The 19,487-nt window shown below is 43.6% G+C and overlaps 1 protein-coding gene across 1 annotated transcript in view; it reads left to right on the plus strand.

The window, feature by feature from the left end:
• Window positions 1–19,487, plus strand: part of SHC4 (SHC adaptor protein 4) — a 32,543-nt gene extending 13,056 nt beyond the window's left edge. The window contains exons 3-12 of the mRNA XM_075713989.1: window positions 4,260–4,323; window positions 5,207–5,326; window positions 6,979–7,032; window positions 10,268–10,319; window positions 11,698–11,824; window positions 13,696–13,873; window positions 15,252–15,312; window positions 16,697–16,876; window positions 18,348–18,601; window positions 19,332–19,487. Of these exons, the coding sequence (XP_075570104.1) occupies window positions 4,260–4,323; window positions 5,207–5,326; window positions 6,979–7,032; window positions 10,268–10,319; window positions 11,698–11,824; window positions 13,696–13,873; window positions 15,252–15,312; window positions 16,697–16,876; window positions 18,348–18,601; window positions 19,332–19,487 (1,246 nt within the window). The remainder of the gene's footprint in view (window positions 1–4,259; window positions 4,324–5,206; window positions 5,327–6,978; window positions 7,033–10,267; window positions 10,320–11,697; window positions 11,825–13,695; window positions 13,874–15,251; window positions 15,313–16,696; window positions 16,877–18,347; window positions 18,602–19,331) is intronic.

Genomic DNA, 19,487 nt, shown 5'->3' on the forward strand with positions numbered 1-19,487 from the left:
TATTATTAGTCATTATATTTGGGCATTTATGGGAAAAGGGATTCTGTATCTCAGATCAGGGCATTAACTTGCAAACTTGAAAATGGTCAGGCAGTGAAGGGCAAAGGGCGTCTGAAACACGCTGCTGGGGAGGGCTGGTAGAAGAAGGCTGACTTTGTTTGGGAGATTAATTTCAACTTTGTTGAGACGCACAATCCCTTTCTGTTAGATGGTGTAGGCAGAGCCCTAGATGCTTAAAAGCAAATCTTCAACAGCATGCTTACTCGCTTACATCAGCCCATCTCTCATCTTTTACTCTCATTTGGGGGAACAATAAACAAAGCAGCTCACTGTTACTGCCAGCGTGGTGCGCTCTCCCATGTTCTGGGAGGAGCGTCTGCCGTGGGTTTCACTCCAGAGGTGCAGACCCAGAGAAAACCTGTAGACTGTACGGCTGAGCCGACCTAAAGGCTTATGGATACCAAAAATGGGGCTGTCCTTGTCACTCCCTCCTGCCCCAGAGCTTGCCGAGCCCTCACCAAGTGGCCGCAGCCTGGCCAGATGACTGGCTGCTAACCCAGCAGGCTGTGGGAGTAGTGCCCTGGGGGGGGCTGCACCAGGCTTTTTGGGGAACAACCAAAAATTCCCTGTTCCGCCAGCTCCCGCAGCACTCGGACACATAGGGGTTGTGCCACTGTCCCGGTTCAGTGTGTCCCAGCCCAGAAAGTGGGGAGCTGCCTATAGCAGTGTGCTCAGGAGCCTCGGTGTCCCAATGGAAGAGGAATGGTCCTGCTTGCCCATCCCCATCCCACCTCCCGGATCCCACAGAGGTGCCCCCAGGGAACTGTGCCAGCCTTGATCCTCACTTGAGCTGGTGCCCTACAGAAGAACCCCTGGGAAACTCTTTCTGCAATGGATGGGCATCTGCTGCGGCCAGGAGCGGGACCTCTGCCTCTGCAGTAGGTCTGCTGCTGGAGACAGCCCAGGGGACCAAAGTGCTTCAGAGGAATATTTCTCAGGATGGCGAAAAGAGCTGACCCAAATCTCTTCCATTCACTACGGAAAGTGCAAACTGCGCCAATGAAACAATGACCAGTTTATGTAGTCATGTGGGCACTGCAGGACTCACAGACAGTGATTTCAACTCAAATGGCAGAAGGTGCCTGAAGAGTTGAGGAGCAAGATTTTCTTTGCCTTAAACTACAAGAACAATTTAAATTCCTCACAGCTCTCCTGATTTTATTCTGTGGCTGCCAGGGTTGAGAAGAGCTGCTGCAGAGTACACAAGTGGAGTTATCTCATTCAGGATGATTTAAAAGAAAAACAAAAAAAAAACCCTCGGAATGTTTTGCTTTGGGATCAATGATGAGGAGAGAAAGAAAAAGTAGCAACATGACTGGAATGGCAAGGCCACATTTTCTGCTACTGCTTCAGGTTTGGAAGATATCAAACAGACAAGCAAATGCCAGAACCCGTAAGGTTGCACATTCATCCAGGAATAAGCTGATTAACTGTGCAACCTGTGCACAGGTATATGCCATCTGGCAGACCTAAAAGCAGAGACTTGCCTGAGCAAGCAGTTGAAAATGAATGGCTGTAAGAATGAATTAATAGCAGATTTCCAGGAAGAAAACACAGATAGGGTAAATCCTATTTCAGGTTATTGTGGACGTATCCAGAGTTTTTTGTCCTCCTAGTGTACAGTGCAGTATTCAGGTCGACCTGCCCTGTGGAAATGACTGCAGGTTAGAAGTGTTCAGTTGTAGCAGCAAGGTGCTACCAAACTGCTGCTTTTCACAGCTTTGAAATGATATTAGAGGTTTGTTAGATCATCTGGAAAACCACCCAGAGATACGCAGCAAGAAACGTCTGCAAGAAGATGATTTTCCCTACCAAAGAGAGATAATAGAAACTATGAAGTAGAAATGATTTGCCTACATTTTGGCTCCTGTTTGCTGGACAAGTGCTTCAGAGTGTGGTGAAGTGGGCAGTGACCACACTGGCTTCTACAAGAACGAGGTCTGTTGCTGGCAGTGTTGCCTACGACCCCTTATTCCACATGAGCTGCCTGGAGTGTGCGAGAACCTCATTTGTCACCAAAATAGACGACTTCCCTGTTTTTCCAATTTGTTCTGTATCTGGTTTTCTTTCTAGGTAGAGCTAGACTTGAAGGCTCCAGGTAGCCTTAATGTCTTGGCTCTGATTTTAATTTCCTTTAATATTGAATGAGAAGATGAGCTCTCATTTTCCAAGCTGATTATTGGAATCTGCAAGATCATCCTGCAGGATGCCTTTCCCATTTATTTTTTTTTTTAGTTTTGGCCTTGCTACTGGTAACACCTAAATAAAACAGGAGCTAAACAAGAAGGATATCAGGAATTTGCTTCAAAAGCATATTTGCAGCTGTGCAGGGGGAAGTCTTTGCTTTAACAGGCTAAAAAAAGGCAGTGTTTAAAAGGCTGTGTTTCTGACCCATCTTGTGTAGCCCACAATGAGGCTCCTCTTTTTCCCTGCTATTTTCACTCAGAACTTATTAATTACATGTTTATTATTTTGCCATGGGCGAGGTCTCCATTCATTTGACAGTCTCCAGGTTGAATTTCTCAGGATGTTCGCTGACAGGAACGCTCGATGTGGCATCACTGATCTTCAGCGCTTTAAGCACGCGGCCCGTCAGCGTAGCAACATCGGTGGGACACTGGGCAGAAGGCAGCAGCGATGCTGTGGTTCACCAGCGCTGTGCTGGCTTTGCTTGTGCTCTGATCTGCTCCCTGGGCACGACGCAGGGTCCTGGGGGGACCACGCTCCTCATCAGGGCACCTCTGCTTTACGGCATATACCTGGCTGGAGCTTCTTGTTGCTGTGTGGTCCCCTGATATTTTTTTATCCTTGCTGAACCAAAACTTTCCCAGGAAATGAAGCCCAGTGGAGTGTTTCTCCCACGCATGCACACGGATCTGAAAACAGACAGACCTTCCCAACTAGCTCGTTTCCTAATTAGCTCTTTGGATAATAATCCAATAACATAAACAAATTATTAAACAAACTAATTCCCTTCCCCTTAAGAACAAAACGAAATCCCAACCCTTGAAAGCCCAAGTCTGAGTTCAGCCATGAGAGAAAGGCTGAGGCTACAGCCTCAAAATAAAATCACCCAGGATGGGAACCGAAGCGTGAGAGGGTGAGCGGGGGACGGCGGCGCGGCTCGCCCCAGCAGCCCCGCGGCCGAGCGCCGGGGCAGCGGCAGAGGTCGGGGGCTGCGGGTCGGACCGGGATGTCCAGGCAAGGTTAAGGAAACTTGCTAAGCACAGCCCAGCCCAGTCGGTCACCACCATTTTTCCGTTGACTTCAGAACAGCGAGTGTCGGTCAGGGGAAAGCCTCCGACTGCCAGCAAGAGGGTTTTTTCCAGCTGCTGTGCTAACCCCGATCGGGGCAGTCGAGTGCGCCACCGTACATCCAAACCAGTCACCTGCCGGAGCACGTATCAGAATTTTCTTTGTTCAAGTGTGGAAAACAGGCACAGTGCGCCGCTGTGTTATATTAAATGTATAATTTAGCTGTCTGATGCAGATCAATAAACACTGTGAGTGCTTTATGCCTTACCCTTCTGCTTCCCTAACTGAGAGGTGCCCATAGAGAATAGCAGGTGGCTGGGAATGGACATCTAGTTTGGGACATACCTGCCAGAGATGGAAAGATATGGATTGAGACCTCAGATTTGAAAAAGAACTGGAGAAGCTGATTACACGTCTTTATTTTTCCCCCCACTTTTTTTTTTTTTTTTTTTTTTTTTTTCAAAAAAAAGAGAAACCCCAAACACCAGAAAGACAATCAGGGCACCCAGCTGGGCTCGCTCAGCATGCCCCTGCTGCTCTAAATAAGAAGGATTAAGGCAGGGAGGATTTGCTCCTTGCCAAGCAAGAGACCTGTCAACTGTACTGAGAAAAAGGATTTGAAGACATTAGGTTGTTTGAGTTTCTTGTGGTTAGTTGATTTTTTTTTAAAAAAAAAACTCCAAATTTTCATTAGGTGAAACTGATGTGTTTTATGAAGAAAAAGAATCAACCCAAACCAGGCTGCTGAATCATTGTATTTTGTTAAATATTTTTTTTTTAACAGTGGGAGGAAAGAAGGAAGAAAAACAACTGTGAAAGACCTTCCAGAAGATTTAAGTGTTTATAAGTGGGACGATAACAATAAATCACAGGGTTGCTGGCCCTGTTACAGATGATGCATGTGAAATGATCCCACAGTTTGTGCTGTATTTTTCTATTTGCAGGGAAGCAATAAGCCGACTGTGTGAAGCTGTATCGGGTACAAATGGAGCTATAAAAAAGCGGAAGGTAAATACTGGTTTAGCTGAATGATTTATTTGCTATATCTGCTTTTGATAAGCTGGATGTGTGATTCCCTAACAGGCTTTGGTCCATGCTGGAGTTAGTGCATGTTAATCCATCTGAACTCAGTATAACATGAAAAAGGGCTTGTAGCAGGGTGTTTAGCCTGCTTGGTTTGGGGCTGAGGCCATGCCCTACCTTATCTTCTTCAGGATTAAAGCTTTGCCCAGATTTCCTGCCCTACCAGCCTTTGCAGTGCTCAGTGCTTTACAAGTTTTAGGTTCCGGCTGGTAAAATGTAGGAGGTCTTTCTGATAGCAAAAGGGAGCTCATTCACTGGAGGATTACCTGAGTGTTATTTATATATAAAAAATTAAACACAACTAAAATGGCAGCGTTTAATGGGCCGATCATTTGTTTAATGACTGGGATGGAGTGAGGGGCACCATTGGTGGCTGCTGTTGGGTCGTCCCCAGTGGAAGTTACTGATTCCCTTCTGTAACTGTGGGTCTTGGGAGGAATGAACATGCTCCTGAAAAAAGAATACATGAGAGAATTTCTTGATTTACTCGGAAACGCTTCATCCCTAGGAAACAAAGCAACGTTCAGCAGGAAAATTACATGTACTGAATTACTGAGCCAGCTATAACATTTAGCTCACTGGGATTTTGCTTTAAAACTTTTTTCCCATTATTGACTTACAACCCATGCCTGTAAGCATTGTATTCAAAGCTGATATTTGTTAGAAGATCTGTTTGCATTTGATCAAGCCATTATCCTTGCTCCACTGAAATTCTCAATAAGATATCGTAAAATCTACTTGACTTTGATATGTTTCTGCCCCGACAGACTCAGCTGACAGCCTCTTTCTTCTGTTTCTTTGTTCAAAGCCTCCAGTGAAGTTTCTGTCTTCTATACTTGGCAAAAGTAACCTTCAGTTTTCTGGCGTGAATATAAAACTGACCATTTCAACAAGCAGTCTCACTTTGATTAGTGTTGACACGCAGCAGGTAGGATACATATAAATCCGTGTCCTTTTCTCTGTGCTACTGCATTGTCCTCCTTTCGTGGCCTCTGAAAGAAAGGCTGGGCTCTTCGAAGGGAAAGCAGCAGCCTTTAGTCTTCTTGTGCATGCCTGGTAAAGCTGAATTACATGATGCCTCTGAATTTAAAAATGAGAGCACTTTGGAGGAATTGGACCTGCAGCACATGACCTTCTTGTTTATGGTGGTGTCTTCCACAGGGAGGGATCTTCAAGCACTTGGCAAACTCTTTCTCTGTGTGTGTCTCTGTCTGTACATTGCCTAATAAACAAGGCACTAGTCCTGATTGGAGTTTCTGACAAGTCCTAGGGGAAAAAAAATTGATATAAATAGTGAGTCAGAGCTTGGCTTTGGTGCTGTTCAAAGCTATTTTACAGCTGGGAAATATATGCGCATAATCAGTCATACTATGCAAAGTCTCTGGGCTCCATTGAGACGTGTTCCCGAGAGCCTGGATCTGCCCTGGAACCGAGGTGTGCTCCCTTCTTGGCAGATGTGATGAGGAGCTTTGTGCTGCCCACCTAATTCCTCTGTCAGCTGTTGGCTTCATCTCCCAGCACGATCGCGCCCAGGGCCAGCAGCAGGTTTCGCTCCAAGCTGGAGCAGGGGAACATCAGGGAGGTAGTTTTGGCTCACTGGCTCTGAGGAATCATTGCACTGAGCTGATGCCGTGCTGAGTGTTGGGCAGCTCTTGGGGTTTCACCAGAGCACAGAGGTCTCCTTTCCCTTGGACCCCTGTGCTAGAAATGGGCAGGTGCACCAGGTTTCCCTTCCTTTCAGGTATGGCAGCAAAGGGCTTCTCTACACTGGGTGAAACTCTGGGGGCTGGCAGCTAAAGTATGGCACTTTTAACCTGTTCCTGTTTGTAACAGGATTAAAAGCCAGCTGGACAGATCTGCTTCCAAAAGCACTGATGTGCCCTGTTACTGCACACACGGGCATCCAGGGCACCGTCTGGAAACTCTTTCTAGGTCTTTTGTTACTAGACCTTTGCAAATGGAAAATCCTATTTATTCTATTCTTGTGCTGCCGCCATGTTTCATTGTGTTCCCACCTGCATAATCTATTGCACTTGATTTTATAATAAAGAACAGTTTGTCTCCAGAGATGAGGTAGTGTTTGAAACCATGAAAAGCTGATGCTTGATTTGGCTAGTGAAATCTCTACTAGGTAACGGTTCGGTGCTAGTGGTAAGAGAGAATATGATCAGAGTATTGGTAGGGTCTGTTCATAAAAATGCTACCATTGTATACACCATGCATTTAAATAAATTAAAATTAATTAATTTCTCAAGACTTTGTAAATGCATCCAGTGTCTCCAGTTATTCCCCTTTCAAAGTTGCATTTAGCTTCATACTGACCAGTTAGAAGTTAGTGGTTGAATTCATTCCGAAAACCCTTTAAGGAAGATTAATCAGGGATCTAGACATTATTAAACATGAATGGGTAGTCTCAAAAATACTCCTGTTGTTAGCTCCTTCCTTTACAAATGATATGTGTATGTATTAATGGATTGGGTTGTCATGAACTTAATTGCTTGCTCTATGAAGATACACGCTGTGCTTTTTTCTAAATGTGTGCCACATGAGCACGTTTAACCAGTTTGTCATGCTTTTCAGATTATTGCCAACCATCACATGCAGTCCATCTCATTTGCTTCAGGAGGTGACCCAGTAAGTATTGATTTATAAGATATACTTCCGCAGGTATAATGAAATTATTATGAGAATAAAAGTATCTGCAAATACTTTGCTTCATCACTTCCTATCCACAAGCACTAATAGAGTACACCGCAATTCTGGATCATGACCAGTAATACAAGAAAACTCAGGGACTGAGACTGGAAAGGAGACTTGGAATAGAGCCTCAGTGGATCTTTGATAGATCTGTATAGTTACCTTTCCCGTTCTGCATCAGTGAGCCTCAGTTCACTCAAAAGCCCCCAGACTTGGCGACCTAAAAATAAGAACACAAGAACATAGGAATTGCATCAGTTCTGTGGTCCCTGTAATCCAGTACCTGTCACAAAAGCAGTCAGCACCAGCACCTCTAAATTTTAGATGAATCTTGAATCGAGCAAAGCTCCTGTAAGACAGACATGGCATAACCTTCTTTTTCCTGCAGGTATGGGTTTTTCTCCTAGCATCATAGTCATGAACTCACTGATGTTGTCATGCAAGAGGTTTTCTATCCTCTTCCAAACTCTTTATTGCAATGATTGTCAGCAGGGAATTTGTCATCCATAAACATCCCCTATTCCCTCTTCGAATCTAAGCCGGCCCAGCCCTGCCAGCGTTATGAATTTCACACTCCATGTGTTATGAAAACAGTATTTTTTTTTTTAATCAGTTTTGAATTTTCTGCCCTTCAATTTTGTTAAACGTCTTCCTGTTTGCGTGTTATGAAACCGGGAAAACAGAAGGCTCTGGGTCATGCTCTTGATAACACTAGGGTGGAAGCCGGATCCAGCTTTGACTGGAAAATGACAGATCTGCCTCTTTGGATTTAGGAGCAGGCAAGGGGAAATAGCTGGGAACCGTCCCTATGTGGCTGACTGATCTTCTCTGGAGGGCCATGTGGGTGGTGTAAGAAGCCCAGCTGCTCTGCTCTGCTCAGAGATGCTGCCCGAGGTGCCTGAGAACAGGAGCTTTCTGGAGCTGGGCTGGGAGGCGGGGAGGGAGCACGTGTGCGGGCTCTGCGCTGTTGCTCCTGCACCCAGGAGGGAGGGGCTGCACGGGCCTGGTGCCAAAGTACGACATCCTTACAGATCCCATTTAATGATTAAGGCATTCTGAGACTCCAAGAAGTCTAAATTTCACCTTCAGGTGCCTGTGCTATGCTAATACACCACCCTGTATAATACAGTCCCTGGGCTTTGCAGACCTTTCCTGATGTGGATTTCCAGGCAGCTCCAAGAGCTGGTGTGCTCTTGTGCTGAGCATCACAAAGTTTCATTTCCAAATTCCAGTTTTCTTGATAGTTAAATGATTTAAATATATCTCAAGCTGATTTGTTTTTCAAGTATGCACCATGTGTTAGATGCTGGCTGTCTAGTTTGTCTTCATGTAACATTTCCAGTTTTGAAAATTCAAGGATGTATTTTCAGATCTCTGCTCCAGGGCTTGTTTACCTTTTCTAGGTTTTGTTTGTTTGTTTGTTTTAAATATTATTTTACTGCATTGGTCTTGTACAGCGATCCCATCAGATCTCACAGGCTACACAGGGCTGGGTTTGGTCAGTGCTTAGTGGCAGGGCCACCAAGAGATGCGATTGCACACAGATGCGCTGCGGGAAATGGGCTTGGTGGTGCAGCTGGTGACACTTTTCTTATGGGAGAATATGTAAAATGGAGGTCTTGCTCAGCGGTGGTAACTACAAATCTAGTGGCACTTCACATAAGGGGCAATTCTGGTGGCCTGTTCAGGTAATTTTTCCAAAATTCCCTTTACATTTAAAATGGGAGATAGTTTCCACAGGACATGTCTCGCCACTTGCCCCCATATTCAGGGTCTAAATGCAGTTCAGTGTTGCTCTGCACTGTTAAGAAGTAGCAATATCCTACCCAAGAATAAAGCCTATTCTGGCTTTATTTTAAAGCAGAGTCATCCACGTATGTACTTAAACTTTACAAAGATATAAAAACAGCAGGTACTGCTCCAGTTACTTTAGTTTCTAGTTGCTCTCTAGATCTAATTTATTTTAAAAGTGTATCCTAAAATATTTATGAAATTTAACAAAAACCTGAAAGGAAAAGGGAGGAAACAGAGTTCACTAAATGCACAAGAAATATTTAGCTTGCTTTGTTTTAATGATATTAACTTTGGAGATTTAAAAAAAAAATTATCTAGGACAAGTTCTGCTGGCCTTAAGACCTGCCTCTCGTGTCATTGACTGTGAATTATTAAATGATTGCTCCTGTGCATATTGCAAATGGGGGCCTCGTTTCCTGCCAGCTGATTGCATCTTCCCTCAAGAGAGCCATGCCTTTGTGAATTGCATTTTCCCCATCCCGCCTTAAAGAGCCAAAATAACAAAATGCATCTTTAATAATTAAAAGAATGTTATTCATTACCTCACCATTTTTACTATAACACTGAATTATCAAGTGACTCTTTGCTTTTGCAGTATGACTAGAAATATTAATTTTTCTATTCCAGTTCCCTTTTCAGTTTCACTAAAAAAGTGAGGATTATTTCAGTGTTAACTGGAAAGGGAATCTGAAACAGACAACTGATTATACTGAGGTTGTCTGGTCTCAGCAGCAGCCTTGAGGTCCAGAGTAATTTAACCTGATCGTCACCAGACTAAAATCAGGCAGCAGCAATTGAGATCAGATACCTATTGTATTCTGTGATATTTTAAAGATCAACTTTTCTCCAAGATGCCTTCAAAACTCAATATTCGTACTACAAATTGGGAATATTCTAACTTGTCCTTTGCAGTATATTAGCACTGTTTTATCTTCCACCGATACTGATAAGGACTGCCCCAGCTAAGAGCTGTGACTGGCATTCACGCAGCTCTAATGTGTTACGCAGGGGAGGCTTCAAGCTCTGTGGGAGCAGCGGAAGAGAGCAGCATTGCCTGCTGACGAGGCACCAGTTGTGTTTCTACTCCTGTTGCATAGTTTGGAATTGAAAACACAGTTTGTTGAAGACCCAAGAATGCCAAATGGTCTAGTGCGTTTATGACAAGGAAAAGGTTCCAGCACAATTGCTGTGTCGATAGCCACGCGTGTGTCCCTGATCTTTCCCTTAGTCCACTTTGCTAGCACCTCTGGTTGTTTTCCTTGAAAGAAGTGCGCTTTTTAAAGCTAAAAATAGATATCTATACTCAGCTGCTTTGTTGTGGTGGTAGGGTTGTTCTTAATGATAATTTTAAAGACATTTGTCATCTTCTTTCCTATAGGATACAACAGACTATGTTGCATATGTAGCAAAAGATCCTGTTAACCAGAGAGGTATGGAGATAATTTTCAGATTGTTATACATGTTTATATGATTGCTTTATCTGTACCAAGGAATTGTTTGAGTTTTAAAATAAGAAAGCTATGTAACAACTCAATATTCTGTATATTATTTCTGTTTTCCCTGTATGGATATGGGTGATGGTATGCAGGCTGTGACTTTAAACATCATATTCTTTGTGCAACGAAGTGAGAATCTGCAGGTCAGAGTAGAGCTGTACTAGCTGCTGGCTCCATGCAGGGGTAGGAGCCTTCCCAAGCCGGCGTTGCCTGGGGAGGAAGGGCAGAGCTGGGAAAGGTGGGTGGCTGCCCTCCTCTGGGACAACTTCCAGGTGAGGGGAAAGGTAGTGAATGAGCCTCCTCATCTAACCCAGACTCCTGGGTATGTTGCTGGAAGGCAGAGTGGGGTATATACTCAGCTGTATGAGACCTTCTTCCCTCTAGAGGCTGACCTAGGGGATAAATTCCCTTTTGCATTGCTCTCGTTACTTGCCTGCGATAGAAGAAAGACTGGCCCTTGGCTGCTGCTTTCATGCCAGATGGTTCTCGGAGAACACTGCCAATGGCTATAAAGTTGGTAGAGTGGCAACTCACAGGAGAGCTCACTCTGAGGTGCTGTGGATGGCTCAGAAAATCAGGATGAAAATCTGGAGAAGCTGGACTGCAGCCTTACCAGTCTGGCCTGCCGCCTCTCTGTAGCTCCACCACCTTGCATATCACCGGCACTGCTGTTTTTGGCTACCTTAGGGCACCGTGCAGGTTCAGCACGAAGTCCCGGTTTTGATGCTGGGATGTGCAGAACTCCGGTACCCTGGCAGCCTGCAGGCAGGGCTGGCGGCTGGCCCAGCCGCATCCGTGAAGTGCTATCTCATGGTGGCTCTGCAGAGGGGAGAGCCAGTCCTGGGCACACGGCACTCGCTGCTGGAGTGAGTTTCCCGAGGTGGTGCATGAGAACAAGGACTGGTGGCAGGAGCGTGGTCTTGCCCTGAGGGAGCCCTGCCCCAGGCTGCTGGAGCCACCCGCACTTGTGTTTTCATGCTGTTTCACATGAAAACTGCACACTGGCAGGGCTGGTTCTCTCCCCTGCTTCTGCTTACTGCCAGGCAGGGAGAGAAAAGGAGATACAGGAGCACGCCATGCAGGAGGCATAAACAGAGAGTTTCTTTTCTTGAGGTATAAGTTGATACTATGATTAAAAAATACCTAGAGCAATTTCCTTAATGCGTCAAAAATTTCAGTCTGTGTAATGTCCTAAAACTGTCTAGATGCATAATTTCATGCCTAGCTTTTCTGCTGTAAGCAATAGAGCTTGTGTCTCTATTTTCTAGTATAAAGTGCACTTACTTACTTCAAGTAAGGTGTCTCTTTGCAGCATGCCACATACTGGAGTGCCCCAATGGGATGGCCCAGGAGGTGATAAACACCATAGGGCAGGCTTTTGAGCTGCGGTTCAAACAGTACCTGAAGAACCCATCTGGCGTGGTTACGTCCAATGAAAGGTCAGTGCATTCTCAGTCACCTAACTGGCAGTTTTCTTCTCTTGAGTACTTTTAGGAAAACAATATACTTCAAAGAATGATCCATAAATAAGATGCTTTGGATATGCTTTCTGGACATATGCTAATTGCCGTATATGCTTTATGTACAAAGTGTAATAGACTAAAATTAGATTATTCCAGTAAACTCCATTGATTTCGGTGACATTTGTCCAGGTGCATAACAGCATAGAATTCAGCCATATTGTTACTTAGCTAAACCAGCCTTATCTTAGATGATGCAAGTAAGTTGAACAAATGTTCAAATTACTCTGCCCAAGTAAGTTCTGCTCTATAAATATGGCGCACACACCCCCTGAGCTCAGCCCTGACCCATGCCAAGTTTAAGCTCGCTGCAGTTGTGGAAAGTGTGTGGTGGGGGAAAAAGCAACTAATTCACCTTTCATCCTGCACATTGCTCAAAATATAGGGCCTAGATTAATTTTTGGACCACAATTCTCCATTTCAACTACCCGTTTTCCATTGCACTGGAGACACAGTTCTTGCTTTAATTTATGGCTCTCCTCACAGGTTAGCCAGGCCTATTTTTCTCAGTCTTTTCTTTACCGTAACACCAAATTTGATCGCTTGCTACCTCCCACGAGTAGGTAAAGCTGTAACGCCTCTTAACTGCATCCTGAGCGCCGGGAGTCGCTGTGCAGGTGGTGTCACTGGTACAGTGCCCGATGCAATGCCACAGAACTGGTTTTATTACATAACAGCAGCCCCAGCTCCAGTTTATATTTATTTCCTTGTATTTAGTGGTTCGTGCCATTCCACTGCTAATACTGGCCTGTTTTCCCTGGGGACAATAGCCAGAGGAAGAGCCTTTCCTGTGAAACTCTGCTAGGTTATGCTGGAGAGATGGCAGAGGCTAATTAGATTCCCTCCTTGAGCCTAACCCGCAGCCAGCCTCGGAGAGCGGTCCTTGGGCAGAGCAGTCGGATATTGGTGTGTGAATGAGTCACCCGCTTCCAAACTACTATGAATCACATAATCAAATACTTGCACTGCATATCGCATAATCAACTACTTGAACTTTATCTCTTTCCTGCTCGAGGCCTTTTATCCAATTATATTCTTGTTAAACAGAGAAGTAAGATTCGAGATGAGCTTTTTATTTTGGGACCGGAGACAGTACAGGAAGCACCTAGTTGGTTTGCAGTGTATTAGCTGGACAGTTAAACTATCAACATTCTGGTTTAGCTCAAGAAAAACATTGGGTGCTCTCCTTCATGTCATTCAGTGTTTTCTTCAAGCTGAAACAGAACAGTTATATTGATTATGGTTATTAAAATCAGGGTACATTCCACTCGGGACAATTACTCTTTTTTTTTTGGTAGCAATATTTGTTTTTCTAAAACAATTGCAGGCTTGGCTAACGAAATGCCATGAGGTTTTAATTTTTTCTTGTAGCCACCACCACCCCCCCCAGCAATCCCTAGATTTATACAGTTGAGACAAGAAGCCAGAGGAATTAGTTTTGTGGTCTACATTTTGGACACCTTAATGAACGATGCATTGGCATTCTTCTCTTAAAAGTTTCAGGAGGTGGCTCTTGTATTTTGAAGGCAAAGAAAACAGATCTGGGCTGCCCAGTGCTAAGAAAATGCCTGTACCTCCCTGCACCCCAAACTGTGATGACTCCATTTTTAATTCAGGAAGAAGTAACTGGAAAAATAAACAGCTCTGAAAGTTCAGGCCCAAAGCCCTTTACAGCCTCCATATGGCTAATCTGTGTATTGTGCGATGTGCAAACACTAGGGATGTTTGCCTACACTAGAAAGTAGTTGATTACATCAGTTGCTTTTTTTTTTCCCCCCATATTTTTTCAGCGAGGCAGCAAATGCTAATGGATCAGCTGGGAATTCACAGGAGAGGGAGGATCATGAATATTACAACGAAATTCCAGGGAAAGAGCCTCCCACCGGTGGAGTGTTAGACATGCGAATGAAAGTGCAAATAGACCAAAGGGCTAACTGTCTCACACAGTGCAAAAAGCAGTATTGCTTGGTAAGTACATCATCTTCTGGGATAACTATCCGCTGCCTATTATGGGAATGAATAATAAAGTGTTCCTGTGGTGTAAAGCATGGCATTAACATCAGAACCAGGTCCTGATTATCCTGGGAAAGGGTTTTTTAGGCTAGATTTAATGATGCTTACTACATAATTGAATCCCAAAGCACTTTCTGAATATTAACTGGTTTGTCCTTAGAGTACTTTTAGGAGACCAAGTAATATTCCCTTGTTCACTCGTTAGCTGTGAGAAGAAAATAGATACAGATTTAAATGGCTTGTCTGAGAGAACATCTGCAAAATCTGCGACGTCCTGGCTCCTGATTCTGTGATCTGATAAATATTTCATCCTGTCCATTATGCTCTACAACCTATACATACAACATTAACTGATTGCAATGTATATACAACATTAATTACCCTTGGAGTGTTTCAAGAGGCTCTGTTAAATCAGCCACAGCAGCAAAAGATGCATATATCTGTGACTCTTGTCTGGGATAGTGGGGAATAAAAACCAATCAGTCAGGGAGTAAAACCAGCCGAGTTCAGACTGGCTGCACAGACTTCAAAGCCTGCTGTGCGAGTTCTTGGAAACACTGGCATTTCCCCACTTAGGGAAGCAGGCACCACCATTTTGCTCAGAGGGAGCGCGCTCAGACGTGCCCGCTGGAATCCAGGTAGCGCTGTTTAAAAAGTTGCTGCTCCCAAGTGTTATTTGTCTGGTGGCAACTGCTCCCAGATTCCTGTGTGTTCCTGTGCTACTGCTCCATCCATTTTTTGCTTTGTTAGCCTCAGCCATACTCCACACCTTGGCTGTGGGCCTGGTGGTCTCCACCTCCCCAACAGTTCTCTAAAAAGGTGTTTGGCTGTATCCTGAGTGTGCATTCGAAGCTTGCCAGAGTTGCTGCAAGGAGTTACCCTGCAGCACATAAATGCAAATGCTTTTTTTTCCATGGGGTGTTACTTTCTGGTTTTCCTTTCAGTGCTGATGACCTTCTAGTGCTGCTCAGACAACTTGGTGACCATTTCACTTCCAAACCATGATGTCTGTGGATATTTCTCCTTGGTTTTATTGCAAGGAATATTTACAAGAAAATCTGAACTTTATTACTTAGGAGTTATACTGTATATACTAAACCTTAGATACGTAACTGGGCAGTTAACAGTCTCTGTGAGGTTGGAGTATGTCCAGGCATGATGGCCTGTAGAAAGAAGAGTAGCAGCATGAAATATTATTTGATGAGATAGGAGGTTTTTGGTGAAGATACGTTTAGTTACCTGTATCCCAATTAACTGGTACATGGATGTTTTAAAGTTACCTGAGGTTTCTAAGGGGCTACTTTATGTGACTGTTTTTACAATTTTTCTACAGACAGGCAGCCCGACATTCATCAATATATATGAAAACTGCCCAGAAGAAAACAAAACTGTGGGTATGTACGCTGTTTTCCTTCTCATGCATATGCAGAACCAACCAAGGCAGACTGCCTGGAAGAGCTGCCTCTTGGCTTTCGATACAATGGTGAAAAGTGTTCTCCTTAGTGGGTCATTTCTAGTTGCCTAGATGAAGGGCAGACAAAAAAAGCCCTACAGCTTTTCTAAAGGCCACTAATCTATCTTCATGTCTGCTGGCAGACTTACTCATTTCACTTGTCATGATACTGTACAGTAGCTCTTTGTTGTTCTATTCTCTTTCATACTCTTTGTTGTTTTATTCCCTTTCATACCCTTTGAAAAAGGAAGATACTTTGTTGTTTATCAGCCTCTGAAAATGCCCCTTCCCTCTACAAATGCTTGATGAGACCCAAACGATCAGCACTGGGTGGTTGTTCCAATGGAGCCTGCGCCCTTGGCTCCAGCATCACTGGCTTCTCAGTGTGACTGTGCCCTTCCCCTGCCTTTGGTGGCTTTGTGCCCCAGATCAATTTGCTGTTAGCAAAACCTGCTCTCTGGGACCCCAGGAGATCACCAGCCTCCATCCCTTTCTGGACTTCCCTTGCCACAGCTGATGCCCTGAGCACATTTCCTCAGCTCATCTCTTTCACTGCACAATGAACTCCTTTTTGAATTCCCACCTGCACTGCTCTAAAGCAATTCATTACTCTGTCTGCAGGGGATAGTTCAGTTTCTTGTGTTATTTCTGATTTAAGGAAAGGAGAAAGAAATGGTTTCTACAACGAGAGGGTGAACAAATAAAAGAATGAATGAATAGATCTATGAATAAAACGTTTGCTAAAGAGCAAAAATATGCATGCTATTTGGCTAGCTGAAGTGCTATTATTTTCATACCCTGCAGGGGATATTCTGTTAGCCTGTTCCTAGGCTTGGATCCTAACCTGACAGATGTGGCTTTGGCTCTCCAGGCAGAGCCACAAAGTGCCAACCTCCTCCATCTTCCCTGCTCCACCGGAATAGCAAGAGAGAATTGTTCAGCTTCCCGCAAGCTTTTTTTGTGGTGCAGAGGGGAAGGAAAGGGTTTTGCAACAAACAATGTATATGGCTTGTGTCTCTGTAAAGTCATATGTATTAATTTCTTTTCAATCAGTGGGGGGTTTACTGCTGACATTGATTGAAGCAGAACTGAACCAGGGTGGAACATTTTTGAAAACTTCATTCTAACTCATTTTGGACAGTGTACCTTGTGCCTTCTAGCCATAAGGAAAAACCAGTTCACCCGCCAACTTTTCTTTTCCTTCTGAATGACTTTAATGGGGTATATAAGAACAACAGTGTTCCTATTTCAGCTTTTACAGTTATTTTAACTTGAGTTTAAAAAAAAAAAAAAGGAAATCCGTGCATACTATATACTAATTTCAGGCAATTGCGGTGAAAGATCACAGAAGACAAAAAAAGACGCAACATTATTGAAGCCTGCCTACAAAACAGATCTTTTTGATGATCCGTGTTACATCAACACACAGACCCTGCAGTCTGCAGTCTGTACAGCCCGCGGTACAGCAACAGCACAGATCCATGGGAGCCCACTGCGTCAGGCCAGTAGGTTCCTGTTGCAATACCATATCTTTCTAAGCTTTGAAAAGAGGGGGTCTTGTCATCTGCATGCATGGGTTTTCCCATAAGAAATACAGAAAAGACAGGGGGGGCAGGGGGAGAAATCCTTCCTGGTTGCTTTTTTTGCTTGGTAAATTCAAGACAAAGGGGATTAAAGAGTAAAAGTAGTGATGGTAAGCAAGCAGAGTAACCTTTCATAGTTTGTAGCTGATTGATTACAATAAATAGTGTTCCACAGGTGATAATAAGCAAGTCTTTAAGATGATATGAAAGCTTGGGACTGCACCATACCTCCAGGAAGAGGGTTCTCCTGTATGCTCAAGATCTTAACCACTCTAAGGTGGAAGTGGCCTGAGATGCCTTTGCTTCACAGGCAGTAGCATGCAAGGTCACAGTGGGATCATTATGACCAGCTTTTCTCAATTCTTGCATAAGTGACCATTGAATCTCATCCAATAATTTCTAAATCAAACTGTTTGATCAGCAGTATCCATTAAATGTATGTCAAATTAAGTCTTGATTTACAGACTCAGAGTGGTGGATATGCATTAGATGACTATATAGTTGCTACTGATTGTCCTCATTATTGAAAAGAATTTATTTGTTAGCTTTGCCTCTTATGGTTTCCCACTGAGTGTTTTCTCTGTCAGAGTTGGCTCCACACGAGAAAGTGGGCAAAGGACTGGACAAAACTACACTAAAAGAAATCTGTGACCATTGAGACATTTCCAGCCTGGGGCTGTGTTATGCTTTAAAAGGAATTGGCTATATCCTGAGGAGCCTTAGGTTGCACAATTCCATTGAAGAAGTGGTATCCTCTTATTTTCCTCAGAAAAATCCTGCCTGTGAATCATTTGCAGTCTGACTGGCTATATCCCAAACCACCCAGTTTTGTTAGTACATTCAGTAATTGTTCGTTTTTTCACAGCAGATGCATTATGCTGTAATCCTTCCCTTCTGGCTATGTTGGCCATGTTGTCTTACATTCCTGCACATAGTTGGAGCCACTCAACATGACTCTCCCAATGATCTGTGACAATCTCTTCAGAGCTTGTTAAGGAAGAAGGAAAAACTAGATTAAAAAAAAAAAAAAAAGTGGCTAAAAATGAACAAAAATCTTGTTTTTACAGGGAAGATTTGACTTTTTAGTACAACCAAAGAAATACAAACCCCAAACAGTATCAGAAAAATTCCTGTTTCCAATCTCTGTTGCCTAGCGACCCAAGGTTTTCCCATCTAAGGTATGGGAGGAGATGGTGTGATAATTTTACCTAATGCACTGGAGGGTTGTGAGCATTCATGTGTGTATATTATTACAGTTCATCAGGTTGGTTTGATCACAGCTTCAGCACTGAACCATTTGAATGTTTTAAAAGCTATAAAAAATAGTCTTGCATCCTTTTAGGATGAAGTTCTAGGTGAAGTGTCCGATACATTCCCTTTCGTTTAATTTTAGAGTTACCAGAAGCTGTTCAGCAGAGTGCCACAAGCAACACAGCTGGTCTCTGTGTTCTGCCACAAATAAAGCAACAGCTAAAGAATGAAGATTGTTACCATGGCAAATTAAACAGAAAAGCAGCAGAAAGCCTCTTAGTCAACGATGGGGATTTTCTGGTGCGAGAGAGCACAACGTCACCTGGTCAGTATGTCCTCAGTGGACTTCAGGGAGGGCAAGCAAAGCATCTGCTCTTGGTGGATCCTGAGGGCAAGGTATGAACATTTCATATAGAGAAATTTCAGGGCTGCTCAGATATTTCAGTCAAAATGCATGGGTGCATTCCAGGAAGTGGAACTGACCTGATTCCATCGAAGTTAATTTAAACTTAGTCAGTGCCATCAGTAGGTTTGAAAGTTCAGTTCAAGAACTTATAAGCACTGAAGTACCACGGAAATAGAAGTGAGGTACTTAAATTTTGTTGTCAGTCCAGGTGCTGATAATTAGTGTATACACTTGATACATCCTTTGAATCATTATTATATTGCTAGAAAAATAACCCTAACATTAAATAATGAATTTGATTATTAACACACTTCTGGATACAGAATAGGTAGAGCTGGTTTGTTGTCACTTCAGTTCTACTTGTTTATGCTCAGTGCTAGAAGAGCACGCTTGAGTAACATCTCCGAGGAGAGAGTAAATCAGAAAAGTAATCTTCAGTGGGATTTAGGGAAAAATATCGCTCTTCTGTGGAGGAAAAAAAATGGTTCTTTCATTCCCCTTAGCAGAATCAGCCCAGTTCTACATAGTGTCTTTAACTTGGTCCTCTGCTTTTCATGTCAGCTAGCGGTAGGTCAAAGGACAGGTCTGAATTGCTGTCTACAGCCTAATGATCCTGATCTAGTGAGTTCAGTGGCTTAAATGCTTTAATGCGCTAGGCTCATGTCCAACCAGTTATAAGCACAATCTAACCATAAATATATGCTTTGCTTCTTTCATTAGGTGAGAACCAAAGACCATATATTTGATAGTGTGGGTCATCTTATTCAGTATCACATGGAAAATAATTTGCCAATCATCTCTTCTGGAAGTGAAGTGAACTTGAAGCAGCCTGTAAGGAAAGAGAGTAACGTGGGGCATATGCAATATCACAAATAA

Source organism: Pelecanus crispus, chromosome 7 (assembly GCF_030463565.1).
Source record: "Pelecanus crispus isolate bPelCri1 chromosome 7, bPelCri1.pri, whole genome shotgun sequence".
Classification (NCBI taxonomy): Eukaryota; Metazoa; Chordata; class Aves; order Pelecaniformes; family Pelecanidae; genus Pelecanus; species Pelecanus crispus.